Here is a 25,024-nt window from a genome sequence, read left to right as displayed (position 1 = left end):
ACTTAAAACTTTTCATGCCGTTCATCATGCTGAAAAGATATGGCCACATATTAAACCACCTTACTCGATCCTTCATTCCATCAGGCCGAATGAAGGATTCAGCTTACTTATCTTCAGGTGTCGAATATGCCATACGCAATTCAAAGGCAACTTTTAAAAATGTAATATACGTGTACAAAACGCTTTGTACAATGTAACAATGGTTTTATAAGTTGATTTTTGAAGTTGATAACGAAGCTTTGAATGATTTTTTAGTTTAAAGGAACAACTTCATTATAGAACAACATTTATTCTCCATGTGGCTTAATTTGCGACGAAGATACTAAGATAAATTGACCAGATCATTTACTGCAATTATCATTTGGGTAGTTCTGAATGGTATAAATGATTTGGAAAAGTCATGGTATGAATCATTCGAAACGATCAATCTGATAATTATACACAGAAAAACGTGTAGCGTGATCCTTGAGCACGCGTCTATCCCGAACGAATTGTGTCTCTATCTGACCGAAGCCTTTTAAAAAATAATAAAATCCAATTATTGCGACACATATATTTGCAAAAGTCAGCCTTAATTAATGGGGCCATTTCTGCCTGTAATGATCGTTTATTCATTAAAGAGCTTCCGCACGCCAGCAACATGATAAATTCAATAAAAAATAATTGCTAGAAAAATTCCGAACAGCCTCAATCCTTCTGATCGTTTTTTTTTTATTCTGCCGTTCTCGTCTGGCCACATCGCACTTCTGGATTGGGGGTGTTTTCTAGGTCACAAATTCATGATTCATGTAGATGAAGTAGTACTTTGCTTTACATATCTACGCGGTCGGTTTTAGTATGTATCGCACTGAATGACACTGAAGACGACGACCAGCGATGACAACACGCCGTCAGTCGTGAGGAGACCATAATTTACACGCATCACGATATTGATAAGTGCCTCAATGTACGCCCTCCAAAAATTTAATTCACATCAGACATGCTGCACTACCACGCAATGTGAATACTGTAATACATTTTTATCGTTTTTGTTCGTGGTTTGAGGATTGTGGCGGAAAATAAATCCGAAATTAGCCTGTTCGTTGATATGGTGCGTTTGTCCGCATATGCCAGAGGTTACTTGACAATGAAATTTGATTCCATTCCGGACACGCGCCAATGTTCTGCAGTCTTCTCTTCACTAACCGGTAGGTGTTTTCAACTTGGGCTAATCTGCCCAAACGCATGGGTTTCCGAATCTATGACATTTGGTCGAGAGACATTTGGTCGAATTATTCAACCAATCTTGTATTAGCGACAAAATGCTACTCTCGAAATATGCTATGCTTTCTGTTGCAACTAAACCTTTACGACCAAATGTCCATTCGACGAAATGTCCTTTCGACCAAATATACTTTCGACCAAATGTCATTCAACCAAACTTCATTCGACCAAATGTCATTCGACAAAATGTCCTAAAGCCTGGGTTTCCAAACACAAAGTACCGCACATTGATTATTGATCTTATATAGATCAAAGCAGTAATACGTGCTATTGAATCATTAGATTTCAGTACAGTGGGATTCCGTTTTAGGCAACAAAGTCGAAATTTTCAGTTGCCAAAAACGGAACCGTGCCAAAATCTGAACCCAAAATTGGTTTAAAAACATAATTAGAATGTTATTACATCATCCTTATGAAATTATATGGTATCGAGACTCGGATTGTATATGCTATGAATCTGTAGACCCGTAATATTAATTGAGAAATACATGCACATTCTACATAATTTTTTAGCCTAAATATCACCAGTGATTTTTATGAGCTTTATGAACGCTATTTGTATATGTGGGCCATGTTAAATCAATAATCGCATAAGCGACCTTTATTCTGAAACAGCAATTATTTTTTGAAAACTGTGCAGGAATACGAAGAAAAATATTTATATCTAGTATTGTTTTCTTACAAAGACGTATATACAAAAAAAATCTCTCTATTTTACAAAACTACATGAGTTTTTTAAATTTAATGAACTACGAATCAAATAAACTTTAAGGCCCTAGCGTAAAATTTGACAATGATTTGAAATGATTTTTAATTGAGTTTTAGAAGTTGAGTTGAGTGATATATGTTATAAACCTACCTTATAAAGAAAGCTTTAAAACCTACAGGAACACGTTGGACTCTGAAGCATGTTACTAGAAATCCACATGTTCATCTAGGATTCTCAGGATCTCGCTGAAAAATCCAATAGGAATGTACATATGCCGATAGAACAGCTAGACTTAATTTTTAGGTTATCGTTTAAAATTTAAAAGATTCCGAAAATTCTTAAGTCTCCAAAGAAAATTCCCAAAGTTTATTTTTCCCAAGTTAGTACTAGTACTCCCCAAATTACACAGGAAACCTTTTCAAACTCTCTAGATTTCACTAAAAAATACTCAAAATAACACTAAAAATCCATACTATCCAAAATCATAAAAACCGTAAGAATATTCGTTTGAACACTCAAGATATTAACAAAAATGTACAAATTTGTCCTTCGTCATGAACAGCTTATAATTTTGTCAGTTTTTAATTAAGCCTATAAGACAATTATATTCATAATTCTGGTAAATTTTACCAATCCATTGAAACTTCTGATCATAATGAACAGTTCGTGAGCGGAATTAGATTTGTTCGTTAACAAAATTTTTGAAAAACAATATATTATTTTCAAAGCTAAGGGACGGGGCAAAATGAGCCACCTAGATTTTAGCAAAACAAACGATTTTTTGAACATAAAAATACATTGCCTTAATATACTTGATTATTTTTTTACTGCATAGTCACCATTACAAATGGAACACTTTGCTAGAAAATACGTTGAACAAAGTATCGCAATTTGGTCCTAGTATAACATGGTCAGTTTACTATGTATTAAGTATCTTTAAAAAATAAGCCGCTAGAATCAATAATTTCAAGCAAAGCTAATACAATATAATTTCCAATAATGTACTCTTCACCACTAACTCTTCTCTATAGTGTTTTAAATAAAAATCATTCGATTGAATGAGGTGGCTCATACTGCCCCGTAGGGTGGCTCATAATGCCCCATATGGTTGGTAACCACGTAGAAAACCGTGGTTTTCCAAAAAAAAATCCTAAAATAATTTTCAAGTCGATGTTAACATTAATTATCTACGTAACATGGAAGATAACATTTTATAGTACATTTAAACCATATTTTTTGCTGTTTTTCTATGCATTCCATGACGTTTTCCTTAGGCGGCCATAATGCCCCGATCACCCCTATCACCTACTGGCAGATTCAAGTTACCCGGTCACACCATATGAATTCCTGAGAGAGTTGCAACTATTGACCATGGTCTCTAGTTGAGATACTGGTTGAGATTAATGACTTCATGTAACGTTACGAATGCATGACCAAATAGGGAACTCAGAGAAATATCGACGAAGATGGAGCTCTGGAATATGCTTACAAAAATTTAAAAATTTTAATGCTATTCAAAAATGTTGCCAAAAACGGATCCATTTTGTTACCCAATCATGGAGGGGTGCTAAAAATGGAGCATTCCTAAAACGGAATCCCACAGTATAACAAATCTGGCAGTCTGCAAATTTAATCTTCATATACGAGATACTAGCTCTTTTGAACATTGAAACAAACTTATCTGAAAATTGTGACCTAGGACACCATAGCATAAAATCAGATATGGTTAATTTACCAATGGTGCATTGCTTAATAGTTAATTTATAGTAATTATGTCTGCATTAGTATTCCAAATAAGTTATCTAGGGACGTTTCTTAGCCTTGTGATAACGTCAACGGCAGTAAAACACGGTGTCTAGTTTAGATACCTACGGTCCTGTGTCTATTAGAGCATATCGCCAAAGCTATCAGTTGATTGCAGGTCATTTTGCTGAAAACCATCTTACAATTTTTGTTGTTGTGCATTTTTTATGGAATGAGCCATTTCGCGAAAGGCACCGTTTTACCGATCGTCATTTAGCGTACCATTTGATCAAAAATTGTCCTATGTTTTTGTAAGACGTGAACACGTCATGGCTTTCTTTTGCCCTTCAAAGGGGTGTGGATATTGGTCACCCTATTGTATCTGAATACCCGAAATGACTAAGAGTTCATTCCGATATTACCGTCTCCCTTGTTAATATTCATTACTGCTACAATCGATATTGGCTCAAGAGAGCATTTAATGGCTTTCTCCTATTATCTCCTCTCTTCCCTTTGGCTTCATGGGGTAGTTACATGTTCACGAAGTTGACTCTGCCTCTTTCCACCTCGGACCATTGTGCAGACAGGACATTTTCGAAATCAAAGTCAGATTTTTTGATAGTTAATTTCCTAACTATATAACGTATGTTTTCATTCCAAAACTGTCAAATTTTTCGTTTCTTATGCGAATTACAAGAGGTATTGTTTATATACATCATTTTCTATAGGTCAATCGAGGTTCTTGGATTTACATCTTGGATGATATTATTTACTAATCAGAATGGTGAAGAATGCTTTAATTAAACATGTGATCTATCGTAGTGTTTTACATGATTCCGATTAAATATGGGGAATGAATCAGAATTTTAAACACAACCTTTTGCTGACATTTTAACCACAATTCAGTTTATCGGACAAACGTTAATCGCTACTTTACAACAGAGATTTTATAGATTTGATTGGTAAATGCTGGGCATGGCGTACCATTGGCACATCGCGAACCCAAAGGAACAAAATAGACCCCTCTGTGCGGTCCTTAGCCTCCTGCCCAGCCACTCCTATCCCTACCTACTCGCAGTTCTGGCCGGAATACGAGAAACCTTAGGGAAGATAGGGTAATAAACCCCTGTGTGAACTTTGGTCGTATGCTGGCAGGGAAGGGGGGTTTGCTTTTGCTTTTCCTTCTGCAAACCTGGAACGTCTGTACTTCATGTTAGGAGTGGATCACAACAGCGTCTGTTTCCCATGTCAGGGGCGGCTGATCATCATCCGAGTGTCAGAGAAGGACTCTAATCTAAACTGTGCACTGTGGCCCTCTGAAAATTTAAGGGGAATGGTGCTCCAGAGGTTAATATCAGGCCCTGCGAGAGAATACGAATCGGGACAATCGGTGAAAATTACAGCGACGTAAAGGGGCTAGCGATTGGAAGCTCTGTACGTGGAGCTGTAAATCTCTCAACTTCAACTTCACACATACATACTCGCCGACGTGCTGAAGGACCGCGGATTCGGCATCGTAGCGTTGCATGAAGTGTGTTGGAAGGGATCCATGGAGCGAACGTTTAGAGGTGACCATACAATCTACCAGAGCTAAGGCAACACACACGAGCTGGGAACTGCTTTTATAGTGATGGGTAATGACCGATCAATGAGAGAATGTGCAAGTTAAAAATCAATGGCCGGTTCTTCGTAAACGTGCACAGCCCTCACTACGGAGAACTGGTGATGATAAAGACGATTTTGCGCGCAGCTTGAACGCGAGTACGACAGCTGCCCAAGCCAAGACGTCTAAATCGTCATAGGAGATTTAAACGCTCAGGTTGGCCAGGAGGAGGAGTTCAGACCGACTACTGGAAAGTTCAGCGCCCACCTGCAGATATGCCAGAATGTGCCTGTTCTTTGCAGTGCTTGCATGATATCAGCTACCCCTAGTACACCACTTACGCCGGCTGCCCATCAATGGTAACCCACGAGTCAATGTTTTGGTTTAAAAGCATACGGGTCGACCATATGCCGAGTGGTACGCCGGCGAACTCGTAGCCCTTTCCCGTTAGTTCGTGGGTTGAGATCACTTCACCGAACGCACGCAGGAAATCCACGATCTTCTCTTTCGTCACGTTTTCGGGAAGGTCATGGATCTTCACCTCAACACTTCCATCTTCGATGGTTAATCGAAGCTTGTGCTTCTGTTCGTCCACTATTTTCTGTGCAAGCGTCAGGTCGCTGACCTTGACGAATGCACATTGTTCGCCTCTACTGTACTGTAGTCTTAACACGTCTTCCTTCTTCAGGCCGGGAACTGTGCGGCAAAAGCCGTGCACCTTTTCGAAAGCCGGCTTCACGGGGAAGCTCGAGTAACCGATGCGGAAGGTGTTTTCTGGCGTAATCACCATACACGAAACGATCAGAAAAAATAGGCCTAACTAATGATGAGCGCAGTCGTAAAAACGTCTTCGCGTCTCAGAAGCTGAGCGATAACTATTCACAAATCGACCACGTTCTGATTGATGGACGGCACTTCTCCGATATTATCGACGTTAGGTCCTGACGTGGCGCTAACATTAACTCTGACCACTATCTGGTGATGGTTAAACTGCGCCCAAAACTCTCCGTCGTTAACAACGCACGGTACAGACGGCCGCCCCGGTATGACCTAGAGCGGCTTTAGCAACCGGGTGTCCGTCAAGTCCTAACTGCAAACTCCGCTCCGCGACGACTGCATCGCTCGGCTGTATGCTAAAGATCAATTGTTCACAAACCAAAGTCATAACTTTTGGAGGATTTATTTGCTGTCATTCCGTGATCTGCCCTCTGGTATGCCATTTCTGATCCGAAAGTCAATCGGGCATGATTAGGCAAAAAATAATGCCGTGAACAAGTTCTGATTAATGTTAATCGCAACATATTACAACATCCGACAAACGATTTGTCCCGTGACAAACAGTGCATCGGATGCTCCATATCCTTACTTTGCCCGGGTAGTGAGCTGTTCAAATCATGCTTCTGCAAGAGGAACGGCCCTCTTAGATTATTCAAATACTATGTTGTTAGTCGCTAGAGGTATTTTTTTTTTCATCCTTGGTTCAGAAGCTCACAGCATCCCGCAACGGCTTCGTGCCGCAGGCCTAGATGTGCAAGGATAAGGGTGGGAGCGTCTTGACGGACGAAAGGTGGAAGCAGCACTTCGACAAACACCTGAATGGAGCTGAGAGCACAGGCAAAGAAGCACGGAACAATGGAGGTAATGCCTTCGTCAAAACTGCGGGCGATGGAAACGAACCAGCCCCCACTTTGAGGGAAGTTAAGGATGCTATTCATCAGCTCAAGAACAATAAAGCTGTTGGTAAGGATGGTGTCGGAGCTGAACTCATAAAGATGGATTCGGAGAGGCTGGCCATTTGTCTGCACCGGCTGATAGGCACAATCTGGGAAACAAAACAGCTATCGCCGTGCGGAGTGACATTGACCGCCCTTTTCGATGCATCTCATGACTAGAACGGGAGTCAAAAAACTAATGCATGACCATCCAGTGACTATTTAAAACGTATTCTTAAAGTTTGCTACTTTGTTTCCATTATTCTGGTATTAGTTTGCTGTAAAAAATCTTAGCTCAAAATCACCCTTATGCCGACAGAGTCCCAGCACTACGGTACCGGAGGAGTGGAAAGAAGGAATAATATGCCCCATCTACAAGAAAAACGACAGAATGTGGCGCATCATCAGTGGAACTCGGTCCTGCTGTGGCATCCACAAGAAGCAGCGGTCAAAAAAGATTCACACCCGCACCAAATGTATCATGTACAAAACGCTCATAGGCCGGTGTCCCCTACGGGCATGAAACGTGGACGATGCTCGAGGAAGACTTGCAAGCACTTGGAGTCTTCGAGCGTCGGGTGCTTAGGACGATCTTTGGCGGTGTGCAGGAAAACGGTGTGTGGCGGCGAAGGATGAACCACGAGCACGCCCAACTCTACGGCGAACCCAGTATCCAAAAGGTGGCCAAAGCTGGAAGGATACGATGGGCAGGGCATGTTGCAAGAATGCCGGAATGCAACCCGGCAAAGATGATGTTCGCTTCGGATCCGGTTGGTACAAGAAGGCGTGGAGCGCAGCGAGCTAGGAGGGCGGATCAAATGCGTATTAATTTGGTGAGCGTGGGGCAGAATCGACGATGGAGAGATGCGGCCACGAACGTGTGTGGCGGCCACGGAAAATGTTTGATTGGTACATTAACAGTTTTAAAAACAACTGTCATTAGAAACGAACCAGGTGTAGTGGCCAGAACACACTTCTTTCACGCCAAGGACCTGGGATCGAATCCCATCCCCGAGATGGATGGATATCGCAGAGCTAAAAATCTTGTTGATAGAGATAAAAACCAACTATAACTATACAAACCTTCAACGCTTGTCTGTAGAGAACCATCACTTTTCGACGAATCCAACATTTTCCAATTCAAATCAAATTATCACTGTCGATACCTTTCTATGTAAAATTGTGAAGTAAGGTACCGCGGGGCAAGTGGGAACGAAAAAAACGATAGTTCAAACAAATTGTTCAATAAAATTTTCAAATGTCAATATTTTTCAAATACAATCACGTTTTGGCAACATATTTGCTTGTGTGTGCATGAAACTAATCGAATAATTTCGAAATTGTGAAAACCTTGGAAGAAAGTTTTAGAATGAGCCAATGGACGCAGTTACCTCACTAAGCGGGGCAAGTGGGACACATCCAGTTTCATGCGTCAATCCACATCAGTAAGTCAATCATTACAATAATAGGATTGATAAGTCATAGATTTTTAATGTTAAGTACATATTTGATGTACATAAGGGATCAACCATAAAATACGTTACGTTTTAGGAAGAAACCTTTTATTTAATAGTATGTCACCTCACATTTAATATTAACTGAAAATTCCACAATAAAAGCGTAAAGAGGAATTAAACATGTTCAAAATATATCATTTATAAGTTGTTAATTAATATGTAGCACATAAACAATCAATAATTGACGAAATTATAAATATGTTTTGTTATTATTTATATACATGACAGAAACCACCTTATGGGATGGAATTGTTTTCCATCACTACTTAATTTGGTAGAAATAACAAATAAAGTTGAAATAACATAGAAAAGTAATCGTTCTCATGAGGCATTTCAAATTTCAGCTGTGTGTTTGTTCAATTTTGAAGTCGTATTTCAAAAAAAAAAAATTATTTAAAAAATAAAGAATAATAATACTTTTCTTCTCCCTCTTATGCAATTACGTAATTTGAGGTTGATCTTTTTTGATAAAAATCATTTGTTTGAATGTTTTAGTGCTACTCTCTAGCAAAATGTATGAAACGTGTACGAAAAGTTTTAATTTTGGTTTTTGTTTTGATAGGTCCCACTTACCCCAGGTACAAATATATTTTGGGGTAAGATAGACCATCGAAAATTTCATATGAAATGAAAACAAAATTTGATTTAAAACACATTTATTTTTTGCGAGTCAATGCTAGACGTGAAACGTGTCACAATTTGTCATGCAAGTTGAAAATGGCGCTGACCTGACAACTGTTACATGAACCACATGGTAATAAAAATAACAATATGTTTAGTACTAAATACATTCCTTGTCATTGTATCTTCAACTTTCTAGAAGAATACCCCCATGAAAACCTTTTCCTAGTTGAACTATGACGAAACGCCCCAATTACCCCGGATTCTCACTTGCCCCGGGGTACCTTAGTTATTTTTAAGGGTACTCAAATAGCCTACTCATTGGTCTAACAGTGTAACTAATGATAAACAATCAAATCACTACCGTGCACCCCCGCTAATTTGAACGGTACCTCATGCAAACCATCGGGGTTCATTTTTATTTTGAACTTCTAGTCACCCTACGAACAACAGAAAATCGTACTTCTGGTTACCCTTTTGGCTGTTTTATTTTGATTCTGCGTTCCGTTTCACAGCGTTCCATTTCTCTTTACTCCGTTCCAGGAGCTAAATGACGTTTGAACCATTTTTAATCTGAACCAAATTTTATGACAAAATGATAAGCCGTTTCATTCAGTTACTAATGACGTTTTTGTATCAGTGTAAAATCGACTCAAGTAGTGTTTTGTTTTGATTCATGTTTAAGTCGCTTTGTCTCTCCATACAACGGAGCGGAGAAGTAGCGGTTAGGTAGCGAAAGTTAAGAATCTTACTTACGCCGTTTCGTAAATCTGGGAATTAATCGTTCTTAAAGTGAAATATCGAGATGGATTTGAGCGGAACGTGTTGAATTTTGTCTGTGAAATACGTAGGATTGATGAAGTAAGTTTATTTACTTTTCTGACTTGAAACTGTTTGAATAAGTTTTCGAGTTTTTAATATCTATTGGTATTCCAGACACCGAAAAAAGAAGTGGACGGGAAACGGTTAACTCGTATTCGCTAGTGCAATTCGGGATAAATTTCGCAGTGGGATTTTTTCGGCTCACGCAACAGATACCTTGACCACACTCTTCAGATTTGACACCTTATTAGATCAGCTGTTCACAGATATAAACCAAAACCATTTTATCAAAGTACTGTGAAGTTACTAATGAAGTAGTGTTTTGATATACTCTGATCTAATATTTAAAAGTGTTCAATTCCTTCAAAATTCTTGGATGAAGAAAAGGGAAAAATTAAAGAAACTAGTATTTTTTTAAGGCTTATATTATGAATAATTGATTGGCACTTTTAGACGTTTTTTGTTTTTAATCGGCTTTGGAGCAAAGGTTTGCAGACGCCGTGGGATAAATGTCCGTACTAGATTTTCAAAGCAAATCAATCAAAATATCTTCAACTACTTGGTATACAACCGAGTCTGTGCCATGGCTCGTAAGATACTGTTTTCAGTGAGAATTTTATGTCGGAAAAATACGCTTATTTTAACATTTCACTTACACATGATTACTACTTAGAAAAATGCGTCAATTTCACACAGTTTAAGGTAATCATGACGCCTTTATGTTTCAGTAAAATAAATTCACTGCTAGTTAAAATATCTCAATTCTCATCTTTTTTCACGATTTCCAGATGCTATTGAACACATATTTAATACGTTTTTCTGACGTTGCTACCAATTAAGATAGAAGTAAAGGTCATCAGGATCAAATATTGTTCGATGGCCAATTTGCAGCCTATTAAATTACTTCATTAGTACGCAATCATGAGCTAAAGAGTTGAGACTGACTTGCGCACCAACGAGATTTTATTGGAAGTAAGTAATTTGCATGTTCTGTTTATGATGATGATGATGATGATGATCGGTGGCGGCAAGTAAGTAACCCAGACAGCTGAAGCTTCCACAAAGAATGACGTTCTAGAGGCCTCAAATAATGACCATTGTGCACGCGGACGTATCGGAACGATCTTTGCAAATGTCGTAACCGAAAACCCGCAGCCGCATGTCGTCACGATCGTCTGTTCCGCACACGGAAGGTTCTTCTTCGCTAAGTTCTGCCCGGGCTACCCCGGCAATGCTGTCCACACTGATCGATGCGTGTTTTATTCAAATTAAATATGGTAACTTTCAGCTCGAAGATGGTTTCAATGGATTAATCTGATAGAATTTCCATTCAATTCTCTGGCAGTTACCAACACCACGCGAGATGACCTAGAGACAGAGAACATAAAGTGATGGGTTCGTAGCTTGACAGCATCTAAATCTTTTGAATGGGAACGTAATGGCTGGTGGCAATTTGAGAACAAAAGACTAAATATCGTAAATATTTATTGATATTTGAGTTAAAAATCAAGGCTGGAAAATACCATGAAACGGGGGCAGATTAATCAATGGGGTTATTTTAAAAATTCTGAAATAAAATTCAAAGGGGTGCATCGATACGAACGTTTCTTTAACTTTCATATGCCAAGTTTAATTAAGAAACAAATATCGGGAATCGGAAACCGATTACTAAGCGAATCTGAATCTTCGGGATACGAAGCAAATTGTATGATTTCAAGGTTATTAGTAATTCTAATAGAGATTAGTAATTAGAGTTTCACAAAACATCATTTCGTCAGAAAACTTGGAGGCTAAACCTTCTAATGGTATAGCTAAGGATTGAATCTGTCCACAATTTTATGAAATAATCCGATTTTTTCTCCACACTTATGTTTTGGTTGGCATTTCAGAGGAAGTTTCTGGTACAAATTTCAGCAAATGTCATTGAAATTGAAAGGTGCATCAAGTCGACTTTGTGTTTTGGACTATTTACTGTTTTGTCTCAAATTCCAACCAGACTCATATTATGAACACTAGTTTTTTTTTGTGTGGCGATTTAGTTGAAATGTTTCACTTAAATATGTCATCAAATTACCAAAAAAAAATGGCAGTCCATTGCCAGTTTCAAGAAAAAATATACTTTTTTACACCTTAAGCATTTGTTGTGTGCGGTTAACTGCTTATGCGATTTAAACATTTAAACTTCTATTACAAAGGGTAAAATGAGGTCCAATTTGCGACCTAATTAAAAAAAATCGACATGATAACTGATTCGTTGAGGGTTTTATGAGGATTGAGATTTTAGTGGCGGCAAAAGAAGCCCAAAATTAACCATAATAAGCTTCAAGAGAAATATGTACACCAAAGTATCACCCAGTAATAGTTCTGGAAAAATGACTGCAGTGCAATGAATTCACTAAAGACAAAACATCAGGTTATTTGTAGTTCGTTATCCAAACTTCAACCAATTTGGACTACCAGAAGCTGAGAAATAGATCCCCAAACTTGGGCATTTTGTATGGAAAAACAGCATTTGGTTACTAACTTTTGTCACTGACTGTAGAATGTATGAATCATACAGTTCTCATGCCTCTAAAGAATCTCAACCACTCAGTGCAAACAACCGCATTCCATTCTTTGTGTTCGCCATGCTAAAACACCCTAATTTTGCCCTAACGCATAATCATTTCCATCCAACCTGCAGATTAACTGCAACCTTCCATCGAGCTTGACGAATCATTTCCGCTCTCCTCCCACATCCACACTCTTAGTTTGACTAAACAAATCCGAACCCTTCCCAAGGAGGTGTGGATTAATAACAGTCGTATCTTTTCACGATTCAATTCAAACAACAAAACCGCCCCATAATAATGCCGAACACAATATGCAAAAGCCTATCCTATTATGTTTGAGAATGGCGACTGCGTCGTCGCCAGAGACCAAAGCGACTTGTCGGCCAAGACGCCACCTCATCGCGCACAATGAAGAATCCCTAGTCAAGGTCTAGGCATGTTTTCGGTTTGACCTCGAAAAATAGATCTATAGCATTAGTATACTAATGCTGTGCCTCGCCAAAGGTATCACACAATCGGACGACCAACTGGGATGTTTTGCATCGTGATTTTTCGCACAATAATGGAGCACCACCCATCGACGGAGCTTAGAATTTACATGTTTTCAATCAACTAGCCCCATGTTTCTAAATATCTAATTTAACAGCACGTTGCCGAGATGCTGGTGGCCATGGGCGTAGCTAGGATTTATATCTAGAGGGAAACTATGTGTTACGGATAACGCAATGTCTGAACCAGCAAATATAAAAATAGGATTTTTTCTCACTAGAGCTCAGATTTTGAATTAGATTTTCTTAATCAGAAAGTTTCAAAATATTTTATCGATAAACATTTTTCCCCTTATTAGCTATTTTTCATAATAAAACCCATGAAAAAGGCGTTTTTATGGAAAAAATTTTACCGATGGAATATTTTAAAACCTTCCGATTATGAAAACATAATCGGAATACTGATCTGTAGTGTGAAAAAAAAACAATATACACTCGATTTGTATACACATCTGGTTCAGACATAGCGTGCGGATGTAAATCTATGACAAAAGGTCGAATGGACAAAAATTTAGGAATAATAAAAGGCTATACTCTATAGATAAAAACAAGTTATCACTAAACCAAGCCTAAGCGCTTGGTACAGATGTGAGGAAAAGGTGCATATTTTCAGAAAGCCCGTGCTGAGTGAGGTTCAACTTCAGCTGGTCAACGATCTTTTCGGGGTGGAATTATGATAGACTTTTCAGGTCATAATGCATCCAGAGTTACTGCCCAAGTAACAATTTTGGTTTTACGAATTACTTACAGGGTGCTATAAATAAACGCCCATAAAACCGGTCAATGTACTTTTGCCTTCATCGCATCCCCCAAAACCTCTTGTAGACTAGAACGTGACTAGTTGGCCCACTCTGAAAGAGGATATGAAGTGTATATTTATGTTGCACAAATGAAGCAAAATAGCATTAATAGTAGCTATTTTAAGGCCGCCTGTTCTAGATGAATGTCGCTTCATCTTGAAAATGATTTTATCATAACGTCGATTTTGCCGGATTTATTCCAACGTAAACAAAACAAATAAGATTGCAAAACACGTCTGTGATAATTTATTACGTAGTGCTTTTTATTTGAAGTGATTTATTCGGATATACCGTTTTGATTCATATTACGGACACTTAAGGCTTCAGTGAAGTATAACTAATCACTACACATATAAATTGAATCGTTCTATGCAAAACTTTAGCGTAATCAGGCCTAACAAACACTTAAATTTTGAATAGTGAGTGAAGATTCGGGTTCCACATATTTAATTCACTTTTATCAATAAAAATGTTCGGACTCTTCATGATTTTTATTCCGGACACAACCACACTTTCGCTTCATATTCCGGACACTTTGATTCGAATTTCGGACAGCTCTTGAAAAACACAATGAGAATGGTCGAGTCATTAATTAAACGCACTAAGCCGTTAGAAAGACGTCAAAACTAGTTGAACATTTTAAATTTCCATGGATTACTATGTAAAATGTTTATAAAAATCATCTTTCAAATTGGTAACTTTTTGACGGCGCATTTTGAAACATTTCGAGTGAAATCTTTCCCATACAAAGTAGAGTGTCCGGAATTTGAAGCTGTCCGGGATTCGAATCAAAACGATAGTGCACAAATCATTAGTGCCGAGTGAGATTTACTGTGAAATGTGATGAAAAAGAAGAGAATTTGCCTGTGCCTCTGAAAGTGGCACATTTCTAGTTATTAAACAATTGCTAAAATTAATCGCCAGGTGAAGAATTCAATTTCTTGGTTTGATTAGGCAGTAATTGTGCTTTAAATTATATTCAGTCAGTTTAATTAATACAGCATAGCATCTTATGAGCGAAATCATGGAGATAATATGATATGAACGAAATCATAATTGATAGATTGCCATCGACAAATGCTGTTTTGTCATCATAAACACATAAATAAGGGCACACTGTTATGCTTCGGCATTTGTGGATGTGAAATTGCCTTTAAAAATGCTGATTGAAGATGATTAAGCTTTTTTCGCTTTTTATGGTTAACGAATTGGATGCAATCAATAAGTATTGATTTGTGGGCTCTCTAGAAAATTACCATTTTATGATTAATCAGTGGTCCCGGCAAACTTCGTTTTGTTACCAAGTAGGCTGTTGGAAAACGTCAAGAAATCCCCCGTACAAAATGACACTTTAGTCTCCTCCCGTTATCCCGAATATTCCGGAGACTTTCCTGAACTTTTTCCCCGCACAAACACGTCGCATCCCTTGTGGAGGGCAACAGTGAAAACCTTGCGTCAATCCGTTCTCAAGCCATTTCGTGACATACAAACACCACTCCATTTTTATTTATATAGGTAAGCAGCATGCAACAAAGTTTGCAATTTGGGTATATTATTATTATGAAGAATATTTGCAAAACAATTTTAACGGGCAAGTTTATCGTTCTTCCATCAATAATAAATGTTTGCAATGCATCTGAAGAGGCCAAATACTGATTTCAGAGGTATAAATAAGGTAAGTTATCAAGATTTAAGTGCAAGTCAATCAGTTTAAAAGCAGCTTTTATGACAAAAAGGTGTATTATATCAATCTTTTATCATGGCCGTCATAAATAAGTGTCATGCAGCCACCACTAGCAGTTTAAATGAGGTATTATATGCTGCAATAAAGCTGTTTTATAGTTTGTCTCTTAAAGGTTTCGAAAACAACTACGAGCTGACCTACAAAATATCATCTTCTAGCAACGTTGAATGTTGCCTCTAGCTAGCATAGCATTGGTGTTACTGTCATAAAACATTAATAAATCCACACGAATGCCCAATTGCTGTGGAATTGTTACTTGGGTGTGTACGTGCTGTAGCCTTATGTGCAAGAGCCACATTCCTTTCAGGCTCAGGCTATGTTGGTGTTCCTTGAGATATTTCTCCCTCGTCTCATGCGCTCCGTCGCATGCGCTGTTCAAAAACAGCGTAATAATTGATGTGAGTACAAAATTTGAAAACGAGAATCGAAATTGTAACTCCCGGATCGCGCGTCTTCGACCGTATCATCTAGACCATCTAAACACCTGCGGCATGAGGTAAAAATAGTTGTAGAGACTCTTCGGTACTAAGCAGTTGTTTTACAACTTGGATACCGATGGCGAGCGTAGCACCGAGCAGCACATGTAACGAATCTCCCCTAGAGCGTGCTTTCATAATTTTCGTGAACTTCCGGCTAACGCAGCACGCTACGATTCTGATGAATTGAAAGGCGGTTTAGTTGGAGACTCGTTAGTTCATTTATGTTCTCCTTGTAATTATGTAACTCTAAGTGCATCGAGGTGCTTACCACTCGATAGGTTCACAATGCCGAGGCTGGTTCCGTGTAACAATGGCATGGCAGCTAGGAGAAGCAGTTGGCCTAGGTTTTTTTTGCGGCACGTGTTAAAGTGCTATTTACAATAGCCTCTCCTCGAAGTAAAACCATCAGGTGGTTCCGAAGAGAAAGAGAGTCTGAGTCCAGTAAGGTACATATATGTTTTGTGTAAACCTCAATTCAGAGCATAGGTAGATTTCGGTCGTCAGTGGTGCGACATCACACCCGCATTCCTTGAATTATCTTCTCACGGTTCAGGTTGCAGATCATCTCCCTATAGTTGATGGCCTCTAAACAAAAGCTTATGAACACTTTTCATACACCCGGTAGTTTTCTCTGTAATCCATCACAGAGAGTGGTAGAATTCTTCCAAGATAATTCAGAGTCCACTAAAAGCGGACAAGTCTATCAAACGTTTTTCCAAGAATCCATAAAAAACTTCTGAAGTATCTAACAAATACCATTTTTCAACAAAAACAACTCCCAGATTTTTTTTAAATATTTGTCCAAGGGTATCTAGAATAAAGACACGTCATATTTTTTTGTTGCTAGATTTGGAATTTTTTGGGGATAACCAAAAGTTGCAATTGAATTCACGAGTTCTCAAAAAAATTTATCGAAAATATGTTAGGATTCGACCTCTGCAAGCTTCTTTGAATATTCTAAATAACTTTTCTTTGGGCTTTTTAGAAATTATATTTTAGAATTCTCATTATTCTAATTGCTGGATTATACTGTTAAAAAGAGATTCTCTTTTTCCAGTAGGCTTCGCGTAAGTGTCTCTGCTTACGGGTCCACCACCCCCCTTTTGGCCCTTCATACAACGATATTATGAATACAAATTAATAATGAAAATTGCCTTTGTTATCCAGTGAAACCGCATGAAGAGCAAGACTCAGGTAAATAGTCTTTTACCAGAGAATAGCTCTTAAAATATTACCATTCGTTTAGAATCTTCGCAGTTTTATTAACGATCAATGCTTTCACACTTTGTGAAATCTTATATTTTACCGACAAAATCCGAGAAATCTACTATTTTACCGGAAAAAATCGTTAAACAAAAAAAATACTGTAAACCTGTGAAATACCGATGAGCAGTTCGGTGACAGTAATATTTTCACTGTACTTCTGTGAAATCGTTTGACATCCGCTCTGGCAGGCATGAGGTGTTTTTTGTTTCAGTTTTTGCACAACACTAACAAGCAGTGATAGCTAGCTGGGGCCCATATAGCCGTAACGGTAAACGCGCAGCTATTCAGCAAGACCAAGCTAAGGGTCGTGGGTTCGAATCCCACCGGTCGAGGATCTTTTTGGGTTGGAAATTTTCTCGACTTCCCAGGGCATAGAGTATCTTCGTACCTTCGTACACGATATACGCATGCAAAAATGGTCATTGGCACAGAAAGCTCTCAGTTAATAACTGTGGAAGTGCTCGAAAGAACGCTAAGCTGAGAAGCAGGATCTGTCCCAGTGGGGAGGTATGCCAGAAAGAAGAAGAAGAAGCTAGCAAGCCTGCTTCCTGATCTGTAGGTCGGGAGTTCAATTTCCGGTTGAACCATTTTTGAATTTTTGTTTATTAGGCTGATACAAATATTAATTTTCTTTTATGTCACCCCCCCCCCTTCAAAAATCCGAAAATTTTGAAGGGGAGAAAAAAAAGATTCGTCATTTCTTTGGCATCATTTACGTTTTTTTCAATTTTTGAAGTAAAACACAAGTAAAATAATGATCCAGAGGACGTTTGGAAAAAGTTTAACAATTATCGTTAAAAATAAAAATTCGAAAAAAAAAACTTTTTTTCATTTTTATTTTTTTGTTCCTTATTTATTTTTATCCCCCCCCTCGAACCTTCCAAGTGGTCTCGGACATAAAAGAAATTTAATATTTGTATCAGCCTTATTTTGTTCAACGATTTTACAAATTTCTTCAACTGTTGAGATCACGATAAAATTTCACAGTAATTCGTTTTTTTAAGTGTGATGAATATCTTTAGAAAACCTCTTAAAAGAAGAATTTGCCAATGGTTTGAGTGAAAATCGTAGATACTTTTATTGTTTTCCAATTCTGTGAGTAATTCGCAAAGAAATACCTCAGAAACTTATCGAGGATCTAGAGGATCAAGAAACTGGCGAAATATGTCAAAGATTAGCCCTATAAAATGCCAGGATATTTGTACGTATATCGCTAGGAGAGATATAAATTTTGTTTTCAAGGAACTAAATTATCTACAACTGCGATAACCAAATTATGTTTGAAAGCATGTAAAAAGAATTAAATTCGGTTGAGTATTCATGATGATATGGTCAAACACAATTCAGTTTTCGTTATCAGAACATTAAAAAAAATAAGCCGCATCCTAGTGCTTTTTCACAAGGATCTAAGGGGACCTCGCGCAATAACCACAAATATTGAAAAAAATCGTAGTTTTTGTGGTTCTTTGTTCATTGAAATTTTTGTCACGGATCTATAATTTTTTGACATAAAGTTCTGTGCATAAGTATACTACAGAAATCAGTTTTAGGTGCTAAAGATTACGAAACAAGTTTGTAATAATGTTCTTACTTAATAGCAACATTTCGATGGTTTTGAACTATATTGTATTTGACCATATAGAAAAAAACAACACATTTTGTATGGACTTGCAGCCTCCAAAATGTCCAGAAAATCTATATTGAATCGGGCATTTCAATCCAAATATGATTCTCATAAAACATTAATTACTATTACTTGATCAACGGGTTGAATTTCCAAGAAAAATTATAAATCATAGTTTAAATCTCACTCAAACATCCATACCCCAGTATTTTCTTTGACGACCTATAGCACAAAATTGTGACAACCTACAGGTGAATTACGGCGCACATTATCTTCAAAGAGAAGACATTTTTTTCCATAAATCACCACCAAGATTTTTTTTTCTTCCAAGAAAATACGCATTGGAATTCGCATACTGAAATATTTCTGGAAACGGTTTTGATGTGAGCAACCCCAAGTTTACTAGAGATACATAATCCTTGCGTCACTCATTAAGGTTATTTTTGTTCCGCTGTGTTATAGCAGGAACGTAAAAATCATGTTTGAGGGATTATACACCTGCTTTTAAATTTGCGAAAAATATACAAAAGAATACAGAGATATCTAATTGTAATGTTTTTGGTAGAATACTTTGAGAAGTATGTGGTGGGATTCCTAGAAGAAAATGTGATAGAATAAATGGTAGATTTCCCTGAACTACTTACTTTTGAAGACTTTTTCTAGTGGTTTTATAGAAATTTCTGGGAAAATGTGCCAAAAGATATATTTTTGAGATTCAATGAAATCCAGTTCCGTTCAGAACATAAACCACTGTGACCAATATTTGATCTATTGTAGTATATCCCGTGTCCTTTGTTTAGAGCATGTCGTGTAACCTTATCACTATTGAAAAGTAATAAAGTATTCGGTTTTCTTACAGTAGTAATTTCTAACTTGATCGCAGGAAAGGATTCCAATTTAAAGGTTCCTCTATTTATACCCTTTGAAGAATGTGGCACGCCCCTTTATCAGTCAAAATCTGAGCCCTTGATAAAGCCAAGAAATTACACCGATATTGTTCATGCATCAGAATCCTAGTCCTTACTCCTTCAACCTAGGGAACTAAATAAATAAAAGATTAGAAAACAAATTGTGATATTCGACTCATTTTTTTCCTTGTCTCAAGATCATTCTCGGCAACTGGGAAAACCGAGACTTCACTTTCAACAAGATTTAAAAATGTAACATGAACTAAAAAATATTCTTTTGATTACTATAATATCCTGTTCTCTTCGTTTGAAGCAGTCAGGACTAGGGTTCACCGGTAGATCTTTACCCCATAACGCACCACGAAAAGTTTATCTACCCGCGTTATGGGTCCTATTTGTGATTAATGGGATATTCATGGGAAATGTAAGCTCATCTACATCTACATCTCCATCTCATCTACATCTTGGTAACTACACAATCTTTAGGCAAAATTACACTTAATGTTGGCTAACATATATCTACTGATGTTGAATACTTGCCCTATATTTTTTTGTATTCACATTATTAAAAAAAACTTTGGGATGGGCTTGGCGCCCGGGCCCCTCTCTTCGTACGCCAATGCCGGTGGCTCGTAATTCAATCTACACGCACTACTTAAGACATCACCCATCCGAATTCGACGCGAACGAATTCGAAGAATCAACACAGAACAAAACCTTTCGCTTTCGTTATTGCGTTAATGAACTTTGCGTTATGTTATATAAAATTAATTGACTTTTGGTCATTTCAACAGTCAAATTCCGCACGACTACTGCCACTGGTTGCACCAGTATCATAGTGGCGCCTCGTGTGTAACTAGCAGTCGGTAGCATGAAATGGATGTTTTACTTTGTTCAACGTTTTTTGTGTGTATATTTTCATGTTCTCCTTTTTCAATCAAAGTCTTAATTGATTATCCCTCAGACATGGTATTGAAAGTTATACCTCAACACAGTGGTGAGGGTTGAGGGGGAAATACAGAGCTTTATCTTTTCAATCGCCATGACTGCAAGTTTCACATCCATAGCACGAGTGCTGTGCCGCAGGCTTTTGTCGAATTGCATAATGATCCACATTCGGAGAGAACGACCTAGTGATAAATACCTGTTTACAATGTGGAGCACAAAATATATGAATTGAAGTGAAATAAATGCTCCAGGAATTTCGATTCCCATCCATGGGATGATTCGTATTTATTCAACTCGAGTAGATGGAAATGCGTTTCGTCCAACCATTTTTAAGTGATTTAGTTGAGTATGGTTATCTTAAACATATGTATAAAATGTAACACAATGAAAGACGGAAACCCCTTTTTCATTCTATTACAGTTGACAAAAAGGGAGAACAAAATCAGATATAAATCATTTTATCCACTAGGTAACGATTCTAGACCAATTTAAAAATAGTCTGGAGAGTTGATTTATGAGAATACGACAACCACCTAAGGATATTTCAGAGGAAAATAACTCCAATGTTCTATCCAGTATTTAGTAAATACTATTTATTCTAAAATGTTTATATATTCTGTGAAGAGATGTTAGAAAGTTTCCTCCAAGAATCTGCTAGAAATTGAACAAATTATTTATTTGAATTCATGAAGATATCATGACCTCGTTCAGAAATTCTTTCATCAAATTGCGACACTACTTAGACAAAAATTTTCCAGGTAACCAGAGGTTTTTCTTTTGAGATCACAATGAATCACTTCACCAGCTTTTTAAAAATCATAGCACATATCTCTTATTAAAATACTTCAAGGATTCCCCAGAAAATTTCTCAGAATTAAACAAAACATTTCTCTATAAGTCATTGGCGGAATCCTCCAGGAATTTCTTAATAGATACTTTAACGTATTTCTTCTTCCATTCTGTTATAAATTACTCTTTCAAGAAAATCTTTCAAAACTTCAAACGTTTTATCATTTCACGTAACTATGGTGAATTTTCAAAAAAGAGGTACAAACCATCTACCCAACTTGAAGATCGAACATTTTGAATGGATTCAATTCAAACTTATAATACTGCTCTTAATGTAATGCACTACTAACCTTTTCTGTCGCTGGATAGTCCGACTCAGAGTGGACATCCTCCGCGCTCTCAAAGCTGTTCCACCGCTACTAGCTGCACCCACAATACTACTTCCGTTGCGGGTTGGTTTCTCATTCACGACCACGGCTGCCGTCGTCGTCACATCTGGCCCCGGACGATCCGGATTCTTTGTCGGAGTTGTTACCTTTTCTACATCCTGCACGTTACTATCCGCTATCTTGCACTCTTGCGGAACACTATCTTCGAGCGCCCGAATCGAATAGCTTCCCGAGCTACGCAGCTTGCTTCGAAAGAGGTCTCCGATACGTCGAAGGGGGAACTTACTGGAGTTCACCGACGAATTGTTATCACTGGTCGACAGATCCGTCGACTTGAGATCGATCTCGGACAGAGCATTCCTTCCATTGTCGTCGGAGTTCTGCGTCGAGGTTCGCTGGTCGCTCCATTCCGACATTGTTTTAGTTGGGTTTGTGGTTCCGAGGAACAAAACTACACTGGAGTTGAGTTGACTGATTCCGCTTTCGAAGATGAAATGAGCTCATCGATGAATCGGACATTGCGTCACGAATCAGTCGTCACCGATGGATGGTACTGGAGTTGATGAAATACAAATTTTATGTGTTGTTTGTGATCCTGCAATAAGACAAAATAGATTAAAGGGATTATTATTTTGGAAATTCAGACAAAAAAAGAGTCAAATATTTATTGATTTTTTATCATTACCGACGTTTTGGTCCGGCTAATGGAGTGTATTGAGCTTTGAAGATCATGGGTGTTGGCAGAACGAACTCAAAGACATTATTTACTAATTTCTTTCAAATTGACAACTGTTGACATCTTCTTAATCATGTTCTGTCAGTTTTATAACATAACTTCTACATAAAACGTAATATTATAAAGCACGTAAATCTATGTCCATTATTATTGTTGGCGGTTCAACATGCGGCCTAATTCAATTTCTTGACTAGGTAAGGGTTCAGTTAAAGGTTTTGGACGGGATGTAAAATGTTTCTCGATTTGCTTAGCAGCCATCTTATTTGCCGACGATTATAGGAAAAGCATTCCTCCAGCTTACCACCAGAATTAATGTGGACATCCTGCATATGGTTCTCGGAGAGATTCTCTCAAGGAACCAGGAATCGATCAAAATTCCATCGAAGATTGATCAAGATTTTTTTTTTACATATTTCTAAAGGAACTTGAGCCTTAATAAGCGTTTCTTCAGATTTGATTCAGACTTAGACTTCAAGCAAAAGTGGAAAAGTTTGGAAAAGCGCATACATAACATTTTCGCCGTATGATCTGTCTTTTAAAGATTTGAAAAATAAAAAGCTTGGAAGTTAATGAGATTATGTTTCTATGGGTTTTCGGTTTTCAGTCTATAGGAATCATAAACGGATTTCCGTTCTACACCCCAAGTAACCAATTAGCACTTTATTTCGCCCTCCTTGCTAATATAGAGCTATTATAGAGCGGAAAAGCCCTAAATTAGCCGCATAACAGCCCAATAAGCCCAAAAAGGCGAATTAACGGGCTAGTGTTTACTTGGGACTTGACCCATTCTATTCTATTCTAAGTGCTTGCACAGCCAATATTGAATAGCATCCTGGAAATACTGAAATTTCTTCCAGTATTTTCTTGTCAACATTAATATTTGCAGCCTATCGATAATATGATACAAATATTAAAATGGCCAGGCCCACTGTACAGACTTGGGTTTTGAAGATAATTCCAAAAATACGACGATCAGATTATTCACGTATGAATAATATGATAAACGAAATTTTGCAAAGGATGAAACGGGGACAACCGTACCGACCGTTCCATTTAGGGGAATAGGTAAGAACGTTGAGAGTGGCGAGTCTAAGAATTCTAATGCACACTCCATCGCTGTGCATGGTCCATTTCCTGGGATGGGACACAGGTATTTCTCCCGTATGTCCTGGCTCGATAGCCTAGGCTTAAGCGCCGTTACTCGCTCTCTGAAACGAAAAGAAAATAACCTTTCCAAATGGTCTTTAATTTATATCTTAAAAACAAATGAATGTAGAAAGAGGAACAACTGCATTTTTTAGTTCTTAAAATGGGTTTCCAAATCTTTAATTTTCCATTCTTAAAACAATTATTCGAATGAATATCATATGATTACAAAAATTATCACCCACAGTACTTACTACACATTCTCTTATCTAAAGCACTAGAAATTGACAATAAACAAATATATTTTTCAAATTAAATGAAATTTTAAAAAACCCCTTTCAGGTAATGAAATGTTCTTTACAAAATTTGCAATTTAGACTACAATCATCGTTTATCGTCTATTGATGTGAGTGACCATGCTACGCTTAAAATTTATCCATCACATGCCTGACTACAAATGGCCTCCAAGACCCTTTCACGAGTTAATCGAGATATACCGTTCCGCTGCAGAATGAGACTTCCACGCTGTTTGTGAATGGCACTAGTTCACTGCGCTGAAAAAAGTACATATTGGAAACTTCTCACCAAAACTGCAGCTGTTCATCTTCTGCTTGCCACATCCATAGAGCTGTTCAGCTGCGAGTTAACTTCAGAATGCCTTAATTGTTCTTCCAGCCAATACTTCCACTATTACGTATTTCTTCAAATAATCAAAAGAATCACTTCAGAACGCAAATCTTTTTATCACATAATTAGGCGTCGTGTCGATATCCGTTTTAATAATTTATCAGCTAAATTTATATTTCGAGGAACTGAGAAAAATGTGACAGTCGTGGTTACTTGGGGCCTGACCTATAGACTGAAAGCCGAAAACCCATAGAAACATAACCTCTATCACAGTCGATTCCTGTATACGTTAATGAGATTGCAAACTGAAAAAACGTGATGATTCTGTACTTTAAAGCATCTCCTTTGGTTTTGTCGTTTGATTCATAAATAAAATTTGAGTATGAATCATTGTGTTGTTTCTAAATTTATAACATAACTTGAAAATTAAGCAGTTTCAACCTTTTTGCACAGCGACTTTGAAAAAAGTTTTTGAGCA

General features: G+C 37.7%; 1 protein-coding gene across 1 annotated transcript in view; it reads right to left on the bottom strand.

Moving 5' to 3' along the window:
- Positions 1 to 25,024, bottom strand: part of LOC5566023 — a 345,245-nt gene that overhangs the window by 238,791 nt on the left and 81,430 nt on the right. The window contains exon 2 of the mRNA XM_021843239.1: positions 21,999 to 22,632. Within this exon, the coding sequence (XP_021698931.1) occupies positions 21,999 to 22,453 (455 nt within the window). The 5' untranslated portion in view covers positions 22,454 to 22,632. The remainder of the gene's footprint in view (positions 1 to 21,998; positions 22,633 to 25,024) is intronic.

The sequence above is a fragment of the Aedes aegypti genome, chromosome 2 (assembly GCF_002204515.2).
Source record: "Aedes aegypti strain LVP_AGWG chromosome 2, AaegL5.0 Primary Assembly, whole genome shotgun sequence".
In the NCBI taxonomy this organism is placed as follows: domain Eukaryota; kingdom Metazoa; phylum Arthropoda; class Insecta; order Diptera; family Culicidae; genus Aedes; species Aedes aegypti.
Note: the sequence above shows the minus strand (reverse complement) of the source record. Positions and strands in the feature narration are given on the sequence as shown.